At 47.3% G+C, this 22,320-nt stretch overlaps 1 protein-coding gene across 2 annotated transcripts in view; it reads right to left on the bottom strand.

Annotated features, from left to right (window-relative positions):
- Window positions 1-17,562, bottom strand: part of TSC22D1 (TSC22 domain family member 1) — a 67,873-nt gene extending 50,311 nt beyond the window's left edge. For both annotated transcript variants that reach the window (XR_014156347.1, XM_081860936.1), the window contains exon 1: window positions 14,672-17,562. Coding sequence is in view for 1 of the 2 variants with exons in the window: in XM_081860936.1 (XP_081717062.1) it covers window positions 14,672-17,502 (2,831 nt within the window). In the remaining variant the exon portion in view is untranslated. The remainder of the gene's footprint in view (window positions 1-14,671) is intronic.
- Window positions 17,563-22,320: the final 4,758 nt, after the last annotated feature.

The following is a 22,320-nucleotide window of genomic DNA, read 5'->3' on the forward strand; positions in this document are numbered from 1 at the left end:
CTTTTTTCCTGCTCAGGAGGGCAGGACTCAAACCAATGGTTTCAAGTTGCAAGAAAGGGGATTCTGACTAAACATATATCACTGAAACCAAGTATGCTTCCTTTTACTGCCAACACAGAACATAGGTGGGAAGAAGCAAGATATGTTGAAGATTAATTGGTTCTGGAGTATGGTTTTTTTTAATAGATGTATGGAGCATATGTGTTTAAGAGGCAAACTCCAGAAGGTGTGGCAAGTGGCTTTTACACCAACATCTGGAGACTCTTAAAAACATGCACTTCCTAATTTTCTACATGCATCACTTCCAGCACTATGACAAAGACTGGTCCCAATTCCAGCTTTTAGGAGAATAGTAGACAATAGAGAAGGCTGCTGCTGAAAATAATTACTCCTAATTGCTGTGCAACTGAAGCTCCCTGGACAACTCCTGAGATGCACAGGCCATCATGTCATCGCTAAAGGTGGAGCTGGGATTACATAATTTACTTTCCTAAATTTCCTGTGTTACAGCCCTGTGATCCCTGGATGAAAGACAGTATAGAAATTTAATAACCTAAAAATTAACCATCAACTTCACCCCAATACCACTGCTGCATTTCCATAGGAGAAAAGACCACAAACCAAGAGACTGGATATCAATAACCCTCCAATTGTGAAGCGCACAGTGATTATTTCTTTCCACCCCCCTGCTCCACATTGTGAAAACAACAGCAACAAAAGATTGGGGCAACTTGATGCATATTAAAATCCGTAACTGCATAATTTATAATATAGCACGGGGGGGGGGGGAGAACACACACAAAACCGGGAAAGCAGGCATTCCCCCTCCAAACTTTGATTTGCTACCTTCAACTCCTAATGTTTGACAGCAAGAAAAACAAAAACCAGCTTGCCAACTTCACACACACACACACACACACACACACACAATGAACATATGCTGTTCCACATTTTAAGCTCACCTAAGTCATCGTTCTTTTTTCCTCACTTCCTCTCATGGTCCACTCAACAACTCTCAGGCAAACCTGCCTGTTGTAAGGATATAGGATGTGGTACAAAATGCATGAAAAGGCACCAAATTTTGCTTCCTTTAACCAAAGTGATGCATCTTTGTACAGGGACAGGTTTTGTTCTCTGCCTGCCCTCCCAAAATAGCAAAATGCTTACAGATTTATTTTTTTCACAAATGCTCCCCCCCCCCCATGGGGTGGAGGATTCTTTAACAATCCTCTACACTTACTGTGTAGTGAAATCTGCAGAAAATGAGAGTATCTGATCTGAAATCAAGATTGCAAAGAGACAGAAGCCACTGGCCATAAATGCAATGCAAAGGAGGGGGAAACTGCAGCTTTTTAGGACTCCAGGGATTCCTGGTGTCCAGACAACTTGCCCATCAATCACAGCTCTGACACTACCTATTATCTAAAAGGCAGGAGGAGCAAGGCTGGCTTAGCCCACAGAAACTGCTTAAAAAGCTAAGACTTGCTTGCCGTTTTGAAGAAAGAAAGAAAAGAGTCTGGGGCCCTGCTGGCTTTGGGCTTGGTACATGTACACCCCCCTCTCAAAAGCCCTGGCTCTTGGATTCTAAAGCCTCAAGCAGCTTCTGTAACCAGCAACATTTAATGCCCAGGTACAGCCACTCCTATACCTGGACCATACCTGGAGAGCTGGACTATAAAGAAGGTTGATTGCCGAAGAATTGATGCTTTTGAATTCTGGGGCTGGAGGAGACTCTTGAAAGTCCCATGGACTGCAAGAAGATCAAACCTCTCCATTCTGAAGGAAATCAGCCCTGAGTGCTCGCTGGAAGGACAGATCGTGAAGCTGAGGCTCCAATACTTTGGCGGCCTCATGAGAAGAGAAGACTCCCTAGGAAAGACCCTGATGTTGGGAAAGATGGAGGGCACAAGGAGAAGGGAACGACAGAGGACGAGATGGTTGGATAGTGTTCTTGAAGCTACCAGCATGAGTCTGACCAAACTGTGGGAGGCAGTGGAAGACAGAAGTGCCTGGCGTGCTCTGGTCCATGGGGTCACGAAGAGTCGGACACGACTAAATGACTAAACAACAACACAGCCACTCCTGGACCAACCTGGCCTCAGTTGTCCATGGTCTAGTGGCCACCTGCTTAGGCTAGAAAAATGTGATCTATTAAGGTACTGCCCTGTAAGATGGGCCGCAGGCTGAAGCTAATACAGATAGTAAGTGGGGCAGTCTAATGGGACCACATGTCACTTGCTGTCACAGATCCCACCTCACTAGCTGCTCCCAATTCAATATAGCGGGCCCACCTCACTGTCTGCTAATTAAATGAATGTCTACAATTTGCCACATGCTATCTGGAAGTAGAAGACATCTACTTCTGCTTCATTGACTATGCAAAAGCCTTTGACTGTGTCAACCACAGCAAACTATGGCAAGTTCTTAAAGAAATGGGAGTGCCTGATCACCTCATCTGTCTCCTGAGAAATCTCTATGTGGAACAAGAAGCTGACAGATGATTTTTCGAGGAACGGCTGTGTCTTCTCGCTGAAACAGAAAAGCGAGGCGGCGCAACTGATCAAAGACTGGGTTGCGGCGGTGGAACTACAGTTTTCCACCAAGGTGCAGAGCTTTCAGAGTGACCGAGGCGGAGAGTTCACCGGGTCTGCTCTGCAGTTTCTTCTGCCAGAAGGGGATAAGTCACAGGTTGACGGTTGCTTTTTCTCCTCAGGAGAATGGCATAGCGGAGCGCCGGAACAGAATGCTAGCTGAGGCAGCTGACGCTCTACTGTTTGATGCTGGTTTGCCTCAGCGCTTTTGGGCCGAAGCTTGGAAAGCTGCCAGCTTCATGTTGAACAGGTCCTATAGCTCTGTTGTAGGGGACACGCCCTATTTTCTGCTGCACGGCAAGAAGCCCAAGGTGCATTTCTTCCGTGTTTGGTTGCGAAGCTTGGGTGCTTGTGCCAAAGGCTCAACGCAAGAAAGGTGACCCGAGGTCGCGGAAAATGATCTTTTGTGGGTACGAGCCTGGGACAAAAGGGTGGAGGTTTGCCTATCCAGAAGGCGATCAGTCCAGGATTCTAGTAAGCAGGAGTGCTGAGTTCTGTGAGCAAAGTGGGTGGTCAAGGATCCATGCAAATCCTGACATTCTCTCAGAGTGTCTGTCTGATTCTGCTGAGGAGGGAGAGTTAGAAGCTGAACCTGTTGATGAGGACCAGGTCTCTGACCAGGGTCAAGAACAGGGAGGGGCATCTCCACAGGTTGTTAAAAGAGAGCCCAAAAGTGAGCCTTCATCTCCCGTTAGTCAAGTGCAGAAGGCCAGAAGATGCAGTAAGTCAGAGGGGAGTCTTCTGATAACAAGGACACACTTGCTGGCCCCAGTGGGTCAGAGGGAGCACCTGAGACAGTGCTCAGACGTTCCACATGCACTACAAAGGGGGTACCACCTGAGAGGTTTGAGGTCACCAGCGTGTGGGTTGGTTTAGCGCAGTGTGAACCAGAGAGTTTTGAGGAGGTTCAACAGTTGCCTGAAGCGGAAGCCAGGAAGTGGCAAGAGGCAATGGGAAAGGAGTTGAACTCAATGAGGTCCTTAGGTGTGTTCTCCACCACAAAGCTGCCAGAGGGCAAGCAGGCTGTGAGCTGTCGTTGGGTTTACAGGATTAAGCCCACAGCGTCTGGAGAACCTCAGTACAAGGCGAGGCTTGCAGCCAGAGGGTTCACGCAGAGAAGGGGGCTGCATTACACCAAAGTGTATGCTCCTACTTCCCAGAGTGAGACTCTGCGCATGCTTTTAGCAGTAGCTGCTCAAAGAGGGCACCAAGTGCACCACTTTGATGTGGATGTGGCTTATTTGAACTCAGATCTGAAGGAGGATCTGTACATGCTACCTCCTCCAGGGTTTGAAGGCAATAAGCCAGGTGTTGTGTGGAAGCTACACAAGTCAATTTATGGTTTGAAACAGTCAGCCAGAAATTGGAACATGTGCCTGAATGAAGCTCTGGAAAGTTTGGGTTTCCGGAAAAGTCTTGCAGACAGTTGCCTGTACCTGAAGGGGTCAGGAGAGACACAGGAAGCGATTCTGGTGTTTGTAGATGACATTCTGTACGTGGCACAGACAGGTAGACAGGTGCAAGGTTTTGCCAAAGAGCTTGGTAAGAAGTTTAAGCTCAAAAACCTTGGTCCCGTTCAGGTTTATCTAGGCGTTAGGATAGACAGGTCTGAGAACGGGAGTTTCTTGCTCAGTCAGAAAGGCAAGATTGAGCAGTTGCTTGAGAAGTTCCAGATGTCTGACTGTGCAGGGGTCAGAACTCCCATGGAGACCAACTTTGTGAAGGACAGTCAGCTTGGGGAGCATTCTGAGTTCCAAAACCCTGAGGTGTTTCAGTCAGCGCTAGGGAGTCTGTTGTATCTCTCTCAGTGGAGCAGACCAGACATAGCGTTTGCTGTGAATCTGCTCAGCAGGGAGGCTACAAAGCCCAGTGTGAATGCCTGGCAAGGCATCAAGAGAGTGTTGAGGTATTTGCAGGATACCAAAGATTTTTGCCTCATGTTGTCAGCTGAAGGTGACGCACGGCTTACGTGCTGGAGTGACAGCGATTGGGCATCTCTTCGGGACAGGAAGTCTGTGTCTGGGCTGGTGGTAAAGTTCGGGAAATCCCTGGTTGGGTGGAAGTCCCGGAAGCAAAGTCTTATTGCACTTTCTTCCACTGAGGCTGAGTTCAGTGCGTTGTCGGATTTGTGCAGGGAGTTGGACTTCTACCGGTGCTTGATCCAAGAGATTTGTGGGGATTGTTGCTTGCCCATAACTGTTTGGGGAGACAATCAACCTTGTCTTAGGTTGGCAGAATCTGGACAGTTCAAGTCCAGAATCAAGCATTTGGACATACGTTTCCAGAATGTATGTCAAGAGTGTCCAAGCAGGTTGGATATGGCTCAAGTATTGTTTGAGCCGGGAGAACCTAGCTGATGGGTTTACTAAACCCTTGACCTTCCAGCGACATGGGGAGTTCTGTGAAGGGTTGTGTTTGGGGTGAGTTATACTCACAGTTTCCCTCAGGATGCGAGACGAGAGGGGGTGTGAGGAGAATCAGAACTTACAGGGTTAAACAGTTCTGTGTGATGTCTCACATTCTGAGGCGTGGTTATGTTCACATACGGGAATCTTTCTTTGTGTCTGTTTCCTTTCGTTTTTGGCTGAGAGACGAAAGGATGATTTATGGTGTTTTTCTTCTTATTAAAGGCTGTTGGAGATTAGCAAGAAGCCTGCATTCAGTCTGATTTATTATCCACACACAAGGCAACACTTTCTACCGCTGCAGACCTCTGCTAAGGACTCTGCTAAGAGAGCTCAGGTTTTTTCTATCGGCACAGGCGTCCATCGGCACAGGGGAAGTGTGCCGGGTGCCATCTTATCTCAGCAGGGATCGCAGTCAACACTTAATACTTTGTCGCAGTTGGTTAACAGAATGCGTCCCCAACAGGCCAACTCACGACTCGCACAGATCTACATTTCAGGTAGGTGTCAACCATACAGTCTCATGAAGTGGGGGGTTTGACTGTTGGGCTGGACAACAGCTAATCCCAACTAGGGCAGGACCCTGACTGCAATTACATGTGGCAATTAACACGGAAGGACCAGTCCTTATGACCACTCAGTCTGAGTAAAAAATGCATAGATCGCATGCCACGGAAAGCACTGAAATCAGAAACCAGTCTGGCTGTGGTTACAGACACTATAAAATGGACTTTGGGAGATATGAGCCTTAAGGATGTTTTGCGCAGCGACTCAATCAGTGGCTTTTGAACAGCAATCAGGATTTTATGCAGGTCCCTCCCATGTACGGAAGTGGTGAATAACCGGTGTGGGCCGCAACCTTGCTTCACACAGGGACCTTTTCAGCAGCAGATGAGCAGACAGAAGGCTGCAGTCACAGTTGGCCAAAATTGATGAAATAGCTGCTGTTTGTGTTAGACTTCAGACCCTGCTCTAAGCAAGATTGCAGAAACTTAAGTCCATTGAGATTCGCACCACTCAGGAAAGATCTTCCAGTAAACCTGGTATATCTTCATTGCAGTCAGTCACCTGGAGTGTAGCATGATTTAAATTACTGGTGTGAATAGGCCCTGCTTCTTCAAACTGCTCCACTCAAATGCTTTGCAGTCATCTTGAAAGGATGCCTATCCCGGGCATATATAAACCCTTGATATTTCCATAACTGGAATGTATGTAGTCTCCTCTGTAAAGATTTAAGTCACATCTGTTGTTCTGTCCACTTTGGATATATCCACCACTGCATTGCAATCCCTGGAAGGTTACCAACGATAAAAAGTGGCCCTTGGGCTGTAAAGAAATCCCCACACCAGACTATAACACTGACGACATCAAAATCACAATGGCTCTTGTTTTATCAATACTTGGCATTGGTAGCCGTCATTTCACAAAAACAAAAAAGCAGCCCTAACGCAGTGCAGCATCCCTTTTCGCAGCGTGGCCAGCCAGGTGGCTCTGGGAAGCAGACACAGGCGGGTTTTCTGAAGGCTACAGCCTGTCTTTCCCCCAGTTAGTTGTCAACTGATATGCTGAAGAACAGCACTTCTTAGCCTAGAGCAGGGGTGCCCAAACTTTTTTCAAAGAGGGCCAGATTTGATGAAGTGAACATGCATGAGGGCCGGACAAAGTTGTTGAGCTTTTTTTACTATTTTACCCCAAAGTTCCTGAAGTTGTGCTTTTTGTTGAAGCTTTTGGGGGGGATTTTACCCCAGGAAATAAACTGCCACAGGGGCAGATTAAACCGACCAGTGGGCTGGATTTGACCCCCCAAATGGACTTTGGACATGCCTGGCCTAGAGGTACTTTTTATGCATTACAGGTGACTTGCATTTTACACTGTATGCACATCACTCCAAAATAATTCTAAAAATTTAAGAACAATGCAAAAATGGTGCACACAGGAAAGGAAGTAAGAAAATGGTGCACGTGGGAGGAAAAGGAGCCAGAGAGAATGGGAAAAGGGGCAGCAGCCCTGGAGTGCTGAGGAGGTGCTTGGCAGAGCTTCAGACTGCAGAATGGCCCTAAAACGTAAGGCATAATCATTGTCATAATCAGCTGCTCAGAAACGGAGGGTGGCTCCCACGCTGGAAGAGAAGTTGGCTGGGCTGGACCGCTTGAGAGATGACAAGTATGTGTGTACTGTGGCACACAAATTTGGCTGGAAGAGGCCCAGTATCTGTGCCGTCAAGGTGCGTGGAAGAGGAGATTGGTGGGGCTGTGGTAGCAAGTGCAAAGGTGCACGGCAAGGCTTTGGTGACGATGGAGAAGTCACTGAACTTGTGGCTGAAATACATGAACCAGAAACATGCTCCTGTGGACGGCAACATCTCGCATCAAAAAGCTCTGAGCTTTGATGACCACTTCAAACCTTCCACCACAGATGGGGACCAGCCTACCAAGGGATTTAAAGCCAGCTCAGGTTTGCTTAACAGCCTTAAGCTCTGCTTCAACCTGAAGAATGTCTGAACGATAGGAGAGGCTGCATCTGAAGAAAAGGCTGCAAAAAATCCACCTTGCACAACTAAAGTGTGTTATGGCATATCTTCCAAAGCAAGTCTTCAACACAGACAAGACTTTTCTGGAAGTCCTAAGCGGACTTATATTGCCAAAGCTGAAAAGCAAGCTCCTGGCTTCAAAGCTGCAAAGGATGGAGGGACTGTGCTGCTCTGTGGCAATGTGGCTGTACGCTTAAGAAAGCCAGGCTTGCTGTACAGCCCTCAAAAACCCCGTGCCCTAAAAGGCAAGAACAAGAATGTGCTCCTGTGTTTTGGCAATCCAACCAAAAGGCCTGGGCGACTTCTTCATTTATGGGCTTCATTCCAGAGATGAGACGTTACCTGGAGGAGAAACACCTGCAGTTTAAAGTGATGCTGCTTGTGGTCATTGCTCCTGGGCATCCCGATGGACTCCACTTTGCACACAGCTAGGTGGAGATTGTCTTCCTCCCCTTCAATACGACCTCCCTCACCCACCCACAGGACCAAGGTGTGATTTGCTGCTTCAAGGCTGCTTACACGAAGCTCACCTTCTCCTGGATGATCACAGTGATGGATGCTGATCTGGATCTTGACCTCACCACATACTGCAATTCTTTTAACATTGCACGTCACATCACCTACATCAAACAAGCAGTGGATGCAATCAAGGCTGAAACAGTGGATGCATATTGGCAGAACTTGTGGGAATAATGTATGCCCAATTTCAAGGGATTTCCAAGAATTGCCACAGAGGTAGAGGACATTATGCAGATGGCCAGGCAAATGGGTGGTGATGGCTTTGCTGACCTCATCCAGGAAGAAGTGGTAGAGATGGAGTCATAAAGCACACAAATTATTTGATTGCAGAGTTTGACCCCTCCATGGAACGCAGCTTCACAATCAGCCATGGGATTACAGGCACTCTTGAGAACGTACAAGGAAATGTTTGATGAGTTCAAGAGACAACAGCAGCAGCTGTCAATCATAATGTTCCTCGCAAAGAAACCAGCAGAACCAGATCTGCCGAGGAAACCCACCTCTGGATCTGAACCATAGCCAACAATTTTTCTCGCTACCAGTCAACCCCACACCCTCCTTATATCATCTGCAGCAGCATCCAGAAAGGGGAAGAGGAAAGAAGACTAAGCAGAAGATTTAGAGCCGCATTTGTCTCTCACCATTAAGCGCAGTGATTTTTAAATGGTTTTAAATGGTTTTCTGGTTCTTTTTACACATTTCCAGGGGGCATTCTGGCTTTACATGATTTTGTTTATATGTGCGATGATCAGGAACATAACCCCCATGTAAGATGAGAGATACCTGTATAACCAACAGCTGTTGATAGAGCTACACTTAATGGACTTTTAAAAATCCCTTTCAAGCCACCCTAACTGCAGACACATCTTGATGCCAGGAGAGAAAAGCAGGAAGGCAAGCAGCACCACACAGCCTGCTCTAGCTAGCTAAGATTGTCCCCTTCTCAGCAGGGTCATCTCCCACCAACTGGTCTCTGGGAATTCCTATATTTCATTTAAATAAATTGTTATATTTTATTGATTTTTTAAAAATGGTAAAATGCACTGGAATGGTTTCCAGAAAGGCAGGGTATAAGTAGCTGTAAAAAATAATAAATCTAAAATTTGTGGCAGCAAATTCCATAGGTTGTTTAATGAGGTTCCTTCCGTCTGTCTGCTTCACTTCACTCCAACAGACTATTTTTTTGTTTTAATATAGCTGCGTATTCAAATAGCTCGTTTCAGTACCTGGCACAGAGGAGTCTCACTGCTGCAATTCCTCCTCCTCCTTAGTTGATAAAGCACTTCAAAATGCTCAGAGTGCGACACATACTTGTTATAACCCTTGCATAAACCCTGTTAAGGCAAGTCAAGTGTTTTGCAGATGGAGGACAGAAAGCACTTGCGCCACCAGCGACTGGTTTTCAGAAGCAACATTCTCCAACTGTGGAAGAAGACCATAGCTAGCCTTACCCTCCGTGATTTGCCCAATGCTCTTTAAAAGACACCCAAGTTGTGGTTCATCACTACCTCCATAGTTTAACTATGCACAGTGTGAAGATATCCTTTCCTTTTATCTATCCTGGATATCCCAACATGAACCTTCACTGTATGTCAGTGAGTTCTAGAGTTACAAGAGAGGAAGAACAACATTTTTTCCTAGCCACCTTCTCCATGCCATGCATAATTTAAGTACTTCTATCATGTCACCTCTTACTTGTCTTTTCCCTGGACTAAAAAGTCCCAAATGCCACAACCTTCCCTGAGAGAGCATCTGCTCAATCCCCTTGTTCATTCAGGATGTTGTTTTCTGAACCTCTTCCAGCTCCTTTTTGAGGTGAGAACTATATACAGTATTCCAAAGGCAATGGCACCATAGATTTGTAAAATGGCATTACGGTACAGTGGTACCTTGGTTTACGAACTTAATCCGTTCCAGAAGTCCGTTCTTAAACCAAAGCATTCTTAAACCAAGGTGTGCTTTCCCACAGCAGAGGGGGGACTCAATTTACAAACGGAACCCACTCAGCAGGAAGCAAAACATGTTCTGCTTCCAAGGCAAAGTTCACAAACCAAAACACTACTTCCAGGTTTGCAGCGTTCTTAATCCAAGTTGTTCATAAACTAAGCTGTTCTTAAACCAAGATATCACTGTATTTGCATTTTATTTTCAATTCCTTTACTAACAATTTTGCCTTTTTCACAGCTTTTGCACACTGGGTCAACATCTTCATTCAGCTTCAATGAGCTATCCACTACAACCCCAAGGCCTCACTTCTGGTCAGTCACTGCCAGTTCAGACCCCATGAGCGTATAATGTGACATTATCCCCAACATACATCACTTTTCACTTGTTTACATTAAATTGCCATTGCCATTTTACCACCCATTCACTCAGTTTGGGGAGGTCCTTTCAGAGCTCTTCAACCCTCAACGATTTAGTATAACCACCAAACTTGGCCACTTCACTACTCACCCCTAACTCTGGATCATTTGTGAACAAGTTAAAAAGCACAAGTCCCAGTGCTGATCCTTGGGGAGCTCTTTACACCCCCAATTTAAGGCAAACAGGAGAAGCAGCCTCCTTGCTCTCATTAGCTCTCCTTGCAACATTTCAAAGCCTTGATGTTTATAGCAAAATACCAAATCGAAGAAACAAGCGAAAAGGTTGCCAAAAAAAACCAAGCAAAAAATATTCTATTCACAACTTTCGTAGCTGAACTACCTCGCAGGGGTATTGTGAGCAGAAAAGGAGAAAGGTAAAGGCAATGTTCACAACCTCGAGTGCCAGGGGGAAAACCAAGCTACAAATATACAACAACAATAATCAACAATCATGTGAAAATTCATGACTCTCAGCAATATACATAAAACATTTTGGCCATGTCCTCTTGGGATTCGTTATACAGAGGAAAGGGAAAGCTGGAATGCACACTATGGACTTTAAGAAGGCTGATTTCAAAAAAAGTAAGAAACCACTGGGTGAAACCCCATGGCCAGAAATACTCAAAAGAGAAGGGAGTCCAAGATGGATGGGAGTTTTTTAAAGGTGAGATACTGAAGGGGCAATTTCAAACAATTCCAACCAGAAAGAAAAGTGGGGACTGGCAGAATCCGGGACCAAGGAGAAGAGTCGGTGGAAGAAGATTGGAAAAAATTTAAAGTTTATCTTCAAAAATATTGTAAAATTAAGGATTGCTAGAAAGATGTTGGGAAAAGAAAATTATGTGGTTTTAGTAGAAATGACATAAAGGATTAAGTAAAAATGAATTGTTGAAAGAGAGAATGTAAAATCATAGTATATTAAGATAAATTATTAAGATAAAAACAAGGCTGGAAGGATTTGCTGAAATAACAAACTGAATTAGAATACAAAAACGGGAGGTGTGAGGAGGTCAAGGAAATAAGTAAAGGAAAGAAAGCGATGTAAAGGATCGACTTCTTTTTTGGTTTTTTTAAACTGTTTGTATTTTTTCTGTCTTTTTATTTTTATTTTTTCTCTTTTTTCTTTTTGTAATTTTTAAAATTTGAATAAATATTATATTTAAAAAAACAGAAAGAAAAGTGGGAGGCATCAAAAGAAACCAGTGGGGCTGCATAAGGAGCTTACTACGGATGAACTGAGATTTAAAACGGGCTTATATAAGAAATGGAAGGGGCAACCCGTGAAAAGAAGAGGGTAAATGAGTGGCCAACATCTGCAGGGAGGTCAGGAAGGCTAAATCTCAAAAATGAGCTCAGGCTTGCAAAAGATGTTAAAAGGCTATGCTCAAAACAAGAGGAAGAACAAACAAGTAGTAGGACCTCTGCATTAAGAAGATGAAGAAATGCTGTTGAGTGACAGAAAAGTGAAACTGCTCAGTGCCTACTTTGCCTTTATCTTCACCCAAGAAGAAAGCAGTGGCCAAACTGGGGATAGGAGAATAAATGATGCAAGGAGGGAGTTCTAGTCCAAGATAGGAAAATGGGTGGTAATCAGACATCGAGCTACTTTAACACTGAGCCTAATTTGTCATTTTAATGTTCATTGATCCAGTATGGAGATATCCTTTTGGAGCACCTCACAGCCTCTTTTAGTTAAAAACTACACCGAACAACTTGGTGTCATCAGCAGACTTTGCTAACTCATCTCCAGACAAGGCTAGAAAGATGTTCTGTCTCATGCTGCAGACTTGGGTTCAAAAAGCAAACACGCTTCCGGTAAATCTCACTCGCTGTCACAAATGGGCAAGACCAGAACCGAGAACTAGACCAGAATGGTTTTCTTATCTATTTCAAGACATAAGAATAGTTATTCTACTTACACTCCTCCCTCCATACCAAATACCCCATCAGATACAAACTTCGGAATGGGCAGGTACAAAAACCCTCTTTTTGTCATAATTTCCAGTCTTCTCTCCCCACCTCCTTGTTCAACCTGTATTCCTAGGGGAGGGGGGGGAATGATGCAGCAACCATTATTCTTCCAGGCAAGCCAGAAAAAATATTATTATGAGAAGGAATGAAAGGCAAAGCAAGAAAAGAGGCGCATCTTTACTGCTAGAGCCATTTCACTTTTCAGAAGCAAGATCACCATTTGAAACCCTTAAATAACCAGCCAGCACAGGAAATCAGAAGCCCCACAAGTAAAACTTGCAAACCACAACATGTCTAACACTGAAAGACTGTTTTGAGTTTCTACCTGCAAAGTTAGCTGTTCTAAGGGGAGGGGTGGAAATCAGCCAATCTCCTTGGCCCATTAGAGAGCTTTTTCACAGCTTGTTTGCTTCCTTTTGCAAATCGTACAATGGAAAGGTTATCAAAAAGCTTCCTGGGGCGCAGGCTGAAAGGCAACACTTCAGTCAGGGATGCTGCCTGCAGAGGAGATTTTGGTCACAAACCTCACAACAGGTATTCCAAAATTGGTGACAAGGGGGCGAGAAAGCGACTAGCGACCAGGGAATTTCGAACACTGGGGTGGGGGTGTGTAAATACAAGTTTGCTCTGAACTCCTTAAAAGAGAACTAGATAAAACTCTAACAAATAATGGATCAGCCCAGCCATATTTTTATATCTCTGACACAGCAAGCTCAGAACCAGATGCCATACAGAGAGATGAGATGCACTGAAAGCCTATGGACCTGTTTGATTCCAACTGAGTACTTTGAGAAGACAACTGAAAGAGCAGAAGATTTGAATTTACAAGAGACATCATATTCCTGGATTCCTTGGCGTGACGCATCCCTCAATGCTCCCTGGGCTGCACCGGGCACAGCGCAGGCCTCCAGTCACTTCACCTTCTTTCCCCCACCTTCCTCTGATCCCAATACATTCAACACTGGAAAAGAGAGGACGAGGTTGGGGGGCAGCTCCAGCACGATCCCCTCTGAAACACTTTAGAAAAGAAAAAGATCCCAGCGCACTATTGTCTAGCGAACTTGGGAGACAGTGCAGCAACTGGGGGGTCTATTGCACTAGATGTTTTATTTTTGAAACTGCGCGTTTTCTTAGCTTCAGTTTGTCTGAAGGAGGTGCTTTGCCTTTTCTTTGGTTGTGTGTTTTACCTGTTTTGGAGCATCACCAGCTTTTACTATGTGGTGCTCAAGACGGCTTCTTAGACTTCCAAATGTGCCCCTGGGCCCAGAAAGGTTGGGGACTCATGACCTACCACCTGAAAAACCCTCTGCCAACACCATGAACCTGATTGTACTGACAGCTTTTCATCACTGGTAGTTTTTAACTAGCACCATGATGGCTGTAAAGAAGAAGTCTAGAATCATCTGTTTGAAGTCAAATGATTAATGAAACATGTAATGCAATAGCAAGATTGCTCCAACAGAGAGTGACACCAGCACCACAGCATTTGTATGTCAAGCACAACATCACTTTCAAAACGTTTCAAACCTTATGTAGCAACTGGTTTCTCTGTAAAAGAAAAGCAATGAGCACCACCTTAAAATATATATATTGAAGTTACAAAACAGAAGTAGGGAGCATAATGGAAAAGAATACCTCCATGTATTAGGACATAATTCACGAAGTAACTTTCCCCTCAATTCATCCCCCAACCCCTTCTGTCCCCTGCTCCCCCCCCCCCCTTATCACTGGAAGTCTCTGGGCTGTGATGAACATCTGCAATATCTCATTCCATACACAGGAGAAACCGGAAGCGATTCTGAGCCAAAAAAATAAGAAAACTTGTAAGTGAAAGTGTTTGGAAAGTAAATGCTTCGACAGCTTCTTTGAATGCATTCAGGCTTATCTAAATGTAAGTTAAGAGATTGCAGTAGCCTTAGCTTGGATCCAAATCTTGCTGATTATGCTAATGATTATGTTTCCCTTGTGTTCCTGAAATCAATGCACTTTCTAGATGAAGTAGTGTAAAGAGACAATAAGGAGACCCTAACTCCTACAAAGAGACAATGAGTCTTCCTAGCTTGAAGTTTCTTTCCCTGCCTCAAGTCTCCCATGTTCATCCTTTTGGCACTACTGCTAAGGATTCATAGCACAAGGTAACTAACAAAAGCACCAGAATGAACAAACACAGTTTGTGCTAACATCAGTTACTAAAGCTCTTTACAAAGCCCGTATCTGGTTGGGAACGGGTCAATAAGGTCTGTGCAGTTGACAACAAGCTATCACAACATTTTTACTTGGCATGATCTTACCTCTCATCCTCACCATCAACAAGCTGCACTGTCAGCGGAAGTGCCTTCAGGGGGAAAAGAGAGGCGGCCATGCTGCTGCCTCCATCTGGCATGGCTGATGATGCTCCAGCGCCACTTTCTCCACTGGTGGTTTGGGGCAGGCCAACCAAGGTGGGTTCCGTAGAGCGTTTGGAATCTTCACTTCGGGTTGTAATTGACTGAACAAGAGACTGGGCAGAAAACTGGGCAGAGTTCAGTGGTGGTACCTGTTGTGGCACATTTTGGACTGCGGGCAAATTGATGCTAGTAGACACATTTTGGACCAAGTTCCCATTTTGCGCACCTGATGATGATTGTGCTATGTTCTTTGAAGGAGGCAAACTCATAGGTGTGGGCAACACGTTTGCAGCAGACTGGCATGGGACAGAAGCAGCACTGGCGGAAGGTACAGGACTAACAGCAGGCAATTGTTGACCAGCCATTCCTGGAACAAGGGATTCTGCTGCTTGCACAGGTAACAAAGTACTCTGTGGAACAATAACCAAGGGCTGAGGAAGGCTTGATGTGCTACCTTGCAACCCAGGATGAACGACGCCTGCTGGAACAGGGGGCACCACATGGGAAGATGGAGGAGGAGCGCTCTGTGCCACCACTGAAGGAGCAATTGGATTTGCAACTGCTGGCTGCTGCACCATGGGAGGTACACTTCCTTGTTGTCCAACATTCACTGTTTGAGCACCAGCTCCTGAGGTCAGCATTGCTGTCTGAGCATGTGCAGCAGGCTGAGAGGATGCTACTGCCAGGTGTGCTTGTACAGAAGGCTGCATACTTGGTGCCTGAGCAACAGGCGCAGGCATAGCCGTTCCTACCATTGTCGGTCCTGCCTGCATAGAAGCTGGAGTCTGAAGCATTTGCTGCTGTTGTACGTAATCTGGCATAGGCCCTGTGACAGAATTCTGATTCACTGGTTTAACATGCCCTGGGGCCATCTGCAGAGGTACCTGCTGTTGCTGCTGCTGCTGTGGTGGATGCTGTGCCTGTCCTTGCCCATACGGCAATTGGTGCAGTTGTGGCACAACCGGAACAGGTGGCACAGGCTGCGTTGACTGGGTGTATGGCAGCTGCTGTGCCATGGCAGGCTGTTGATGGCCACCTACTATATTTACTGGAGGAGGGACAGCTGATGCAGGAGGCTGGACCCCTTGCTTTTGAGGAGGATAATTTACATCTTGAGGATGAAGCTGTGGCTGTGCAAGCTGTGACTGAGAAACACTCTGGGGTATGCTGGGTGCTGGAGCAGGTTGAGGGCCGGTGCTGCCAAAATCCAACTGCTGAGAACCTGCTGCTTGAAATGGTGGCGGCTGTGCCACTGCTGGTGCTCCCATCTCCCCACTTCCCACACTTTCAGTATAGTGACTCAGTGTGCTGACGTTGCTACTAACTGAGCTCCCGCTGGTGCTCTCCCTTTCAGAAGTCACGTCAAGTGAATTTTGTTTGAGAGTGTCTAACGCTTTATTTACAGCTACTCCTTCTGCAACTGGCACGAGATTCTCTTTGTCGTAGAACTCTGTGCATGTCCATCTACCCTTCTTGAAAGGTTCTGAACTAGAATCCAGTTTCACAACTCTAAACCTCGAGGTGCTGGCTGCAGGTTGCAGTTGACTATATGTTCCTCCTGCTGCAGCAACTGCTCCTGCACTAGAATGCCCAGCGCTAGAGGAAGTACTCGTGCCATTGCCAAGCCCACTCGAGACCGCCACATTAACACTGCCACTAGTTATGCTACCAGTACTTGTGAAGTTACTTAGATTCACATTAACGGGACCAGGCATGCTGCTCACCCCACTGGAGCTACCACTAGTCTCGCTGCTTAAAGTGCTGGTCGTAGCTCCGCCGGCTGAAGTGACCCCAGGTGTACCAGCAGGGTGGAAATGAGACACAAGAGCGGCCACAGGCATACCAGCAGATGATGCAGCAGAAACGGGCACGGCAGCTGCCACAACGCTATCAGAGCTTGCAGCGGTAGACAGTTTTCTAAACGAAGGGCTAAACGGCGGTCCTCCGGGAGCCGCTGGGCCGACCATCCCGGAGTGTGGCGCATGGTGATGTCCGTGGTGGTGGTGGTGGTGATAATGATGTCCCTGAGAAGGGTGCATGCTGCCATTGATGGCCACACTCTGATGCTGAGAGGGATGTGGCAAAGAGGGCTGCTGCTGCTGCTGCAGAAGGCGAGGCTGGTTGGGGGAGACAGCGCCGGGGCTCTCGGCCTCCTGGAAGTTGTTCAGAGTCTCTTCCGAGGAGCTCCGCTCCGGTTCCCCCAAGTCCGTGGCCCTGGACAAGGAGACGTCCAGGATCTCGGAAGAGGACAAGTCCTCGGTGTGCGACTCGTCCAGGTCGTCGTAGCTCTCCGTGTCCTCGGCGATGCTGTTGTTGGAGCTGAGGCTGGCCGAGATCTGGGCGGGGGTCACGCTGGTGATCTGGAAGCCGCTCTTCTTCTTCATCTGGGCCCCTGCCTGGCCGAGGGGCTGCTGCGGCGTCGAGAGGAGGGTCAGGCTCTGCGGAGGAGGCAGCAGCCCGGGAGAAGACGACGGCGCTGCGGAGGAGGAGGAGGAGGGAGGCGGCGGCGGCGGCGGCTGAACCAGCAAGGGCGGCGGGTAATCTTCCAAGCCGCCACTGCTGCCTCCGACGCCGATGCCTGCCGGACACAAGGCCGGCACCGCGACGCTGCTGCTGCCGCCGCCTCCTCCTGCTGCTGCTCCGCCGCCGCCGCTGCTGCTGCCCCTCCGAGGAAGCATCGCCGGGTGCGCCATCTTCCCGACGCTGGTGTCTGCCGCTGAGTCAGGCTGGTGCATTGAACGAGCACTATTTTCAGGAGCCCCGGACGGAGAGCGAGGAGGGAAAGGGGAGCGCGCAGGCGGGCGGGCGGGCGGGCGGGGAGCAGGCGCACCTGGCAGCTGGCGGAGGAGCCCAGACAGAAAGGGAGAGACAAGCAGACACCCGAGAGGCGCTGCCTGCCTGCCTGCCTGCCTGCTTCTCCAGCCGGGCAATGGGACACTCAGGGCCCCCCGGCCCCTTCGCCGCCCCCGACCAGATCACAAAGCCCCCGGGGCTCCCGGCCTCGCCAGTCCTCCCGGCAAAAGGGAGCAGGGTTGGCCGACGACGACGCAGCAGCAGCCGGCTCCGGAACGGCGGCGAGGCTCGTGCGCGCAGTCCCGGCGGGGCCGTCGGGCGCCGGGCGCTTCCCCATCCAGGATGGCGAGGCGGCGGGGGGAGGCGGGGAAGCTGACGCAGCCCGGGCAGCCGCCGCCGCCCCTCTCTCGCTCCTCCGACGCCTCTCCCTCCGCGGAAGGAGCCGGGAAGCTTCGCGGGAGAGACGCCGCCGCCGCCGCCGCCGCCGCTTGCTCGCTCTCCCTCCTCCTCCTCCTCCTCCGGCTTCCCTCTCTGGCTCTGTCCGAGGGAGGGGAGATGGGGGGAGCAAGATGGCGCTGGCGGCGGCGCAGGCGCAACCGCAGGCAGCGCGCAGACATAAAGGAGGGCGGGAGGGAGGAGAAGAGCCGGGGAGTTACTACGGCTCTGGCGGCCGGAGGTTGCTGAGGCGGCCGCCAGGGCAGACCCGCAAGACGGAGGCCGCCAGCTCGGCCCGACAAGATGGCGGGGGCGTCGCCCTGGCGCTCCGCAGTTTTCTCCTCAGGCGGCCGCCTGCCGACCCTCCCCGCCTGGCGACCGGCGCGTTTTCCCTCAGGAGGGGCGCCCTTCTCGCCAGGCGGTTCGGAGCGGCTGCTGCTGCTGCTTCGCCCCTTGGGTCTGGCTGGCCGTCGGAACGGGGAGGTTTAGACGCGTGTCAAGACCAAGGCGGGCTTTCGGGCGGCGCGTGGACTCGGAAAACGCCCCACGCCCCTTCGCAGTTCTTGGTGGGGGGGTGACCCTCTCCCCATAGAAAACGAGCAGAAGCGCCCTAGTAACGGGGGGGGGGGACTTAATACAAAGCACCACATTCAGTCTGCACGAATATGCCAAGCGCTTCACCAGACGGAAGACAGCCTGAAAACACTCCCAGGAGACTGACAGAATCTCCACCCGAGTACAGCGCCTGCACCTTTAAAATCTGCCTTACTTCTATACCTTCTGCAAGTGAAGTTCTGTTCTTCAGTATATTTCCATGCTTGGAATAAAAATCCCCCCCCCCTTGGTTTTTGCATACTATGCCACATTAAACCCAACCAGGAAAAAGTAGCATGTACTGTACCAATAATCTGGGAACTTTTGCCACTTTCTGACTAAGCCAAAATAAATAAATATATTTTTTTAAAAAAATCCAGTAGCACCTTAAGAGACCAACTAAGTTTGTTCTAGGTTTAAGCTTCTGTGTGCGTGTGCACACAATTTTTTTTTAGTTTTTATATTTACTTTGACTGCGTCAGACCAACATGGCTACCTACCTGATTAAGCCATTATACATCTGACGGACGTATGGAAGAGCATATGAACCTGTTTTCTGAAGTGTTTGTAAAATGGCACCTGCTAACATACCAAATTGGTGGCCTTTTCCTATACTGGGGGAAGAAGGGTGGTCATATCTCACAAGGGCGTGCCTTAAAGGTCTAACACCCTACATTTCCACACTTAAATTTGCTGCATGTTTTGTGATTTAAAACCTCTCCCGGGGTTTTCTCACCCAAGAGTACTTGCCCCAAACTTGGATCTTGGCATCCAGGAAATTTTTCTATATTTTATACCTATTTTTCTGAACCCACAGATTTGTCCTCTCATTCCACAGAAAAGCAGTGAAGCAGACAAATGTAGGAGAGATCTTGCAGAGAAGTGTCTCAATACAGAAACATTTGCAGCTAATCTGCTTATTTTACACACTTACCCTACTTAAAAGGCCGAGTTTGAGGAAATCAAAGATTTGTTGGCTTTGGCTCATAATCTTAGTTTTGGCTGCTTTGATGATAATTACTCCTGCTATGTTTTTAAGTGTCCATGAACACAAGAGCTTAGCGAGTGCAATTAGACCAAGAGACCACCCTGTAGCAGCCTAGCATACAAAGCTCACCAAATGCCATCAAAGGTGAGGGGGAAATGGGCAGGATCAGTGACTGCACTCGGCAGCTGTGAAAAAAAGACCTATTAACTGCATGTCTGGCCATTCCAGCTTCAGAGATTATCCATTTTCTCTGCACCAACATAAACTCATGTGCTAACATAAACTCGCATGGTTTGTCAACAAATTCAGGGTGTGGAAACTCATGACTTCGGGGTAGGCCAACCCTTATTGTTGTTTAGTCGTTTAGTCGTGTCCGACTCTTCGTGACCCCCTGGACCAGAGCACGCCAGGCACTCCTGTCTTCCACTGCCTCCCGCAGTTTGGTCAAACTCATGCTGGTAGCTTCGAGAACACTGTCCAACCATCTCATCCTCTTTCGTCCCCTTCTTGTGTCCTCCATCTTTCCCAACATCAGGCTGTTTTCCAGGGAGTCTTCTCTTCTCATGAGGTGGTATTGGAGCCTCAGCTTCAGGATCTGTCCTTCCAGTGAGCACTCAGGGCTGATTTCCTTCAGAACGGATAGGTTTGATCTTCTTGCAGTCCATGGGACTCTCAAGAGTCTCCTCCAGCACCATAATTCAAAAGCATCAATTCTTTGGCGATCAGCCTTCTTTATGGTCCAGCTCTCACTTCCATACAACACTACTGGGAAAAATATAGCTTTTACTATATGGACCTATGTTGGCAAGGTGATGTCTCTTGCTTTTTAAGATGCTGTCTAGGTTTGTCATTGCTTTTCTCCCAAGGAGCAGGCGTCTTTTAATTTCGTGGCTGCTGTCACCATCTGCAGTGATCATGGAGCCCAAGAAAGTAAAATCTCTCACTGCCTCCATTTCTTCCCCTTCTATTTGCCAGGAGGTGATGGGACCAGTGGCCATAAACTCACATGGTTTGTCAATAAACTCTGGGTGTGGAAACTCATGACTTCGGGGTAGGCCAACCCTAGTGAGGATATAATGCTTTAAAACAAGGATGAGCCAGGTTCTTGGACTAGTGTGTTTTCCATCCCCTCTGACATGGCCGCAAGAAGAAAACTTTCTGGTTTAACAAAAGCAGAATTTTGTATTACATCTTAATTGTGAATTCTGCTTGGCTGAAACAAGCTTGACCCTGGCACAATAGGTGGGTGTGGGAACAATTTTGCACCTAGCCTTATTATCCTGTATATAGCTGGAAATCAATGAGTACAGTACTGTGACTCCAACCATGATGTCAAACATAATAGGAAGAACTCTATCACCAGGCAGGGTCCAAGACTTGAGATTTCATTAAAAAAATCCTTTAAAGTCTTGAGCTCTTCTAGGAAGAACATTATGAAGCAAAATGTGCAGGTAGCCTTCCAAGTGATTTCTGTGAAATGAACAAGCCTGGTTGCTCCCACCAGCCAGTGAATGAAGTCGTAACTGTGACAGATTTGAGTTCTTGGATTCCAGACCATTGGAAGTCCTGGGGTCCTAAAGAACTGGTGTTTTCCTTTTTCCTTTAATGCACATTTCCTGTTGCCAGACCTAATCTCTGTAGATTTCCCCTTTCCCCCAGCAACCAGGATGCATTTTTCTTGTGGTGGGTTCATTTGAGATCAGTTATCTTCTTCAAACACTATTCCACAATAAATTGTGGGTAGATGCTAAATGCAAATTGTGAAAACTTTCCAAGAGGCTTAAGCAAATCTGCTGTGCAGGACCTAAAGCAACTCGTTTAAAATTCATTGTACCTTTTAGTACCATGGTATACATGTCTACTCATACGTTTCTTTGTATTTAATAGGGCTTACTCCCAGGTAAGTGGGTACACAGGGCAGTAGCCTAGGCTTTGGTTTAGTGTTGGTATTGGGGGGAAACTGGGTTCTTGTCTCTTTAACAGCTATATGGTAGAAATTCAACAGGTTAAGCCTTTTCTAGTATGTAAATTCAATTATGCAAAAAACTTGACTGGTTCACATTGTCTGCAGACATTTTATTACATGTGCAGTCCCCGATTTATTTTTGCACCCTCCATTCCCACCTGGACACAAATATGTGTATGCCACAAAACATATGTAACTTTTCTACAGATCTTTTCTTAGTGTGTCAGGAGGTCAAATTCATAAGCAGTGTGCTGGGGCCAGAAAATCTTTTTGGCACCCACGAGTATGTGTGAATGAGAAATGCATGTTTGTGGGCTAGTCATTTTATTTCAGCAGACCTTTGGCCTGCTAGTCTTCTTAATTTTTGATCCTCTTGGTTCCTGTAGCACTGCTGACAATGAACCATCTGGTGCTCTGATGGTGTTTCCTGCTTGGCAGGGGGTTGGACTCGATGGCCCTTGTGGTCTCTTCCAACTCTATGATTCTATGATTCTATGAATCTATGGATAAAGATTTTAAAGAAATGCAGTGGAAATGTGCACAATTTCTAAGTTTATTCCTGCTACTTTTAGACTAATTTTGCAGTGCAATGGAGAATTACTTCCACTTCTTTTTGAGAGTACACCTTTCTTCCACATTAATTCACATGTCAAAAATAATCCAGCATTTTTCACTATGCTATCCCAACGCCTCGTAGTGGCTCCACTGTATCATGGACTGCCTTAACCGAAAGGAAAACCAAATTTCCAAATCAAACTAGGACAAATAGAGAGTGAG

This window comes from Podarcis erhardii (genome assembly GCF_964252035.2).
Source record: "Podarcis erhardii genome assembly, chromosome: 5".
Lineage (NCBI taxonomy): Eukaryota > Metazoa > Chordata > Lepidosauria > Squamata > Lacertidae > Podarcis > Podarcis erhardii.